The sequence below is a fragment of the Sinocyclocheilus grahami genome, unplaced genomic scaffold (assembly GCF_001515645.1).
Source record: "Sinocyclocheilus grahami isolate Dianchi unplaced genomic scaffold, SAMN03320097.WGS_v1.1 scaffold244.1, whole genome shotgun sequence".
Classification (NCBI taxonomy): Eukaryota; Metazoa; Chordata; class Actinopteri; order Cypriniformes; family Cyprinidae; genus Sinocyclocheilus; species Sinocyclocheilus grahami.
Window position 1 is genome coordinate 698,065 of NW_015505423.1, and position 4,376 is coordinate 702,440.

Here is a 4,376-nt window from a genome sequence, read left to right on the forward strand (position 1 = left end):
AATGACGGTCTAATTCCATAACAGATGGTATCAAATGGTAATAGTGGTACCTTTAAATATACCATGGCAGTGATTGAGTATTCATGGTATTTACCTGTTAAATATGTAAATGCCATGGTACATGTTTAAAAAAAAATGTATCTTGATATATTTTGGTACTTTTTGCAAGAACCAGTGTTAATTTAATGTATGAACATTAATACATTTTATTTTATTAATAAGTAATCAAAAAAAGCAATCATGATGAAAAAAGTCTTGTGGTACTGTTTCCTATTTAAATGTAGAAATGTTTTCTTACTTGAATTATTTATACGTCTTTAAAGTACTTACAGATTTTGGTTGACTTGCGTACAGTAAAGACTGAATCGACTCGCTTGTATTCTTTCACCATCTAGTGGCGGCTGCATGTCATTACAATACCCTGCAATTTTACTCTCCTGGGCGCTGTGGTTTACATCCGGGTCGCTGACGTCGCTGTCCTATTGGTTGTGTAACGGAATGGACAACATGTTACAATTCATGAAACTAGTCGGACAACTAAAAGTGAGTGAATTCCGTGTTAATGCCAATGTTTTGCAGGTTAACCTATGTTATATTAACGCTTGCTTGTGTTACAGCGCGTACCACGAACAGGATGGGTGTACAGAAATATCAAACAGCCTGAGAGTGTGTCTGATCATATGTACAGAATGTCTATGATGGCCTTAACCATACAGGACATCACTGTCAATAAAGAAAGGTTTGTATGAGGCGTCTTATGTCGCATATGTCGACTGTTTACCTCGGAGCGAACGTAGATGTTCTTACAGTTGTCGGTTTAATCCACAGAATGCGCTTCTCAACATTCACATAACATTAGGGAAAAGAAGAGAAAATACCACTTGTATCCTCTTCTGGTTCTTGAGATACTATAAGTAACACAGCAACAGTGTTGTAACGTATTACCCGACGGTTTCCATAAATTTGCGTACAAGTTTATCCAACACACAGACCATCATTAGTGTAAACGAGCAAAAGTTTGTCCGGCAACAGTTGCTAAGGTAGGATTGGTCAGTAGCGATTTTAAGGCGGGGCTTAGAGAAGAGTCAATTATACTTTGATGCGTTACATTTGATGATACATTTATGCATTCATACTTGTGCAGTTCATTGAGATTGATTTCCATTTGTGCAGTTCATTTATACTCATTCTCATTTATGCGGTTCAGTTATTCACACTTGTGCAGCTCATTTTGACTCGGTTCATTTAGATTCATTCACATTTTTTTAAATTTTTTTTAAATTAAACAATACAAACATTAAGGCAGTACAATTATCAAAATCATAAAGACAAGATAAAGACAAAAACAGAAAAACAACAGAATACATACAGATTTGTTGCCAGGGTAACAACCACAAAAAAACAAGGTAATAGAATTACATCTTAAGAAGGCAAAAAGGAGGAATATAAAGATACTGTTTTCATAGCTTTCAAATTAACAGAACTTTGGATAGTTTCCACATACTTATTCAAGTCCACTTTAAATAAGGAGAAGAGAGGTTTAGAGCCAGTAAACTTTTGTTTATGTATGTGAAATTTAGCTAACAGGAAACATAAATTAATGATGTAATATTTTCCGGTGTTCTCTTTTGAATAGTCAAACAATCCAAAGAAAGCATCATTAAAACAAAAAGAGAAGTCACTTACAAAAGATTGAATAAACACTAAAAAGTCTGACCAAAATTTTTCTGTGTAGGAGCATTGCCAAAACAAATGAATGAAGTCTTCTTCAGAAGAATGACAAAAACAGCAACTCACTTCAATGTCTGACTTATATTTCCTAAGAAAGACTTTAGTTGGGTAACATTTGTGAATCAACTTTCATTTAGATTCATTCACACTTGTGCGGCTCATTTTGACTCGGTTCATTTAGATTCATAGATTCAGTCATACTCGTTCGATTCATGTACATCCAGTCCAGTGTTGCCAACTTAGCAATTTTGTTGCAAAATTTAACAACTTTTCAGACTACCCTAGCTACCTTTTCTTGCAAAAGCACCTAGCAACAAATTTAGCTATTTTAAAATTTGATTTGGCTACTTTTAGCAACTTTTGATAAGTGACTCGAACAATAAAAAGGCACACATTTTCCATCAAAATTTCACAAAAAGAGGAAACCAAAGCTGCCTAGCCGTACACACATCACATGAATTAAGTTATTGCTATTTGCAATTGTTCAATTTGATAATAATAATAATAATTGTTAATTTATGATACACCTTGTTGTACCTGTGATTGTTGAACAGTTAGTACACTGTAAGAAAAATATCTAGAAAAATGGAAAAGGTAGGCTACTAGTAATTTTCCAGGACATTATCCGTTATGCATTGTAACCCTTTAACCCGAAACACAAAATACAATGCGTAATTTAAAATGCACGTGAAAACCTTTTAGAGTGTAGCATACTGACTAATACTTGCTTAAAACTATAATTGTTCAGAATGTGTAGTTTTACTAGTTTACTAGCTAATAAAAAAACTTGTAATCGTTCAAAAATGTGTAAGTGTAGAATAATTCAATGTTAAAATATGTAAAAATATTTCTATTTTACCATTATATTATGCATTATGCATTCATATTATTTTACGAACAAATCTAAATGAACATATAAAAATATATTTTGTTGTAATTTGTATATTTGGCACTGAGATTTGATGTAGTGACACAATTTTGCGACGTGATTACATAACAACGTCATCGCACAATGACATCACAACATCATTTAGCAACTTTTAGCAACAAATCGACCTTCCTTTAGCAACTTCCCCTGAAAATTAGTTGGCAACAGTGATCCAGTCATTCTTGTTCATTTCGTTCAGATTCATTCATATACACTACAAGTCATCAAGTCGTCGTCTAGTCATTATTCATATAAACTACTAGTCAGTTTTCTTAAAAACCCATTGGGGCTTATACTAAAATTCTTGAACTCAGCTTTCTAGAACAATATAAATTGTACTAGAAGTTTAAAAATGAATAAATAAACATTTATTGTAAAATAAAGGTGTCTCCAAACTGGAGCAGTTCCTTGCGATGCATTCACATAATTGACCGGCTCTTCTCTTCACAGATGCATGAAGCTGGCTTTAGTTCATGACTTGGCTGAGTGTATTGTGGGAGATATTGCTCCAGCAGACAATGTTAGCAAAGCAGAGAAACACAGAAGGGAAATGGTATGATGGTTTTAAGCCAATTTTTACAAATGAAATATTTACTTTGTGTACACATTAAACATTGAGAATCTTTCTCTTTAGGAAGCAATGGTGCACATCACAGGCCTGTTAGATGATGGCTTACGGAAAGAGATTTACAGCTTGTGGGAGGTGAGTTGATCAAAACTAAACAACTGGACCAAGTTTTGTGTTCCTTTTTTTGGTTCGGAATGACTGGACTACGTCTCTCACAGGAGTATGAGACTCAGTCTAGTCCAGAAGCCAAACTGGTGAAGGAGCTGGACCAGCTGGAGATGATAATACAAGCTCATGAGTATGAGGAGTTAGAGGGGAAACCTGGAAGACTGCAGGAGTTCTTCACCTCCACTGAAGGTTTGACAAACCTACACATATCTAACAAGCTCAAGATCTGATTAGGGATGTAACGATTACCGGTTTGACGATAAATCGTGATAAAATTCCCCACGGTTAGTATTACCGTTTCATCTTTTAATTATCATTAAAACCGTATTAGATTACCGTGATTTGAACAACTCACGATAAATAAATACTGTCCAGCATTAAGCACAGTTTTAAGTAACAGTCTCACGTGCGCACAGCAAGCAGAGTAGTTATGTTTTGAGTGAAAACAGGGCGGAAAAGCTGGGAGGTATTAAAAGAGTGCTAAGGGAATTATACAGATGAATATATGAATGAATTAATTATATGAATGTACCTCTGAAGGTTCTGACTGTCTTCAGAACACCAGAACAGATTTAGAGAAATTTAAGATTACATCACTTGTTCACCAATAGATCCCATGCAGTGAATGGGTGCCGTCAGAATGAGTCCAAACAGCTGATAAAAACATCACAATAATCCACAAGTAATCCCCACAATTCCAGTCCAATCTATTCATAGTATTGCTTTCTCCAGGGAAAAAGTCATCTCGTCTGAATAAGGAGAGAAATATGCACAGAGAAAAATCACTGTTACCAAGGCAAAGTAAATTGTATCAAAAGTGCTCAACAGTGGCCGTTTACTCCCATAAAGAATTGTGAATGAAATAATTGGAGTCTGTCTCACCTTACTCTACACCTACTTAAAGGAATAGTTCACCCAAACATCAACATTTGCAGGAAATTTACCCCCAGGCCATCCACGAGGTAAATGAGTTGGATTCTT

The 4,376-nt window shown here is 34.9% G+C and overlaps 1 protein-coding gene across 1 annotated transcript in view; it reads left to right on the forward strand.

Annotated features, from left to right (window-relative positions):
• The first annotated feature begins 392 nt into the window (after nucleotides 1-392).
• The window catches only part of hddc2 (HD domain containing 2), a 6,309-nt gene continuing 2,325 nt past the window's right edge, over nucleotides 393-4,376 (forward strand). The window contains exons 1-5 of the mRNA XM_016289334.1: nucleotides 393-543; nucleotides 618-739; nucleotides 3,110-3,212; nucleotides 3,294-3,362; nucleotides 3,446-3,584. Of these exons, the coding sequence (XP_016144820.1) occupies nucleotides 406-543; nucleotides 618-739; nucleotides 3,110-3,212; nucleotides 3,294-3,362; nucleotides 3,446-3,584 (571 nt within the window). The 5' untranslated portion in view covers nucleotides 393-405. The remainder of the gene's footprint in view (nucleotides 544-617; nucleotides 740-3,109; nucleotides 3,213-3,293; nucleotides 3,363-3,445; nucleotides 3,585-4,376) is intronic.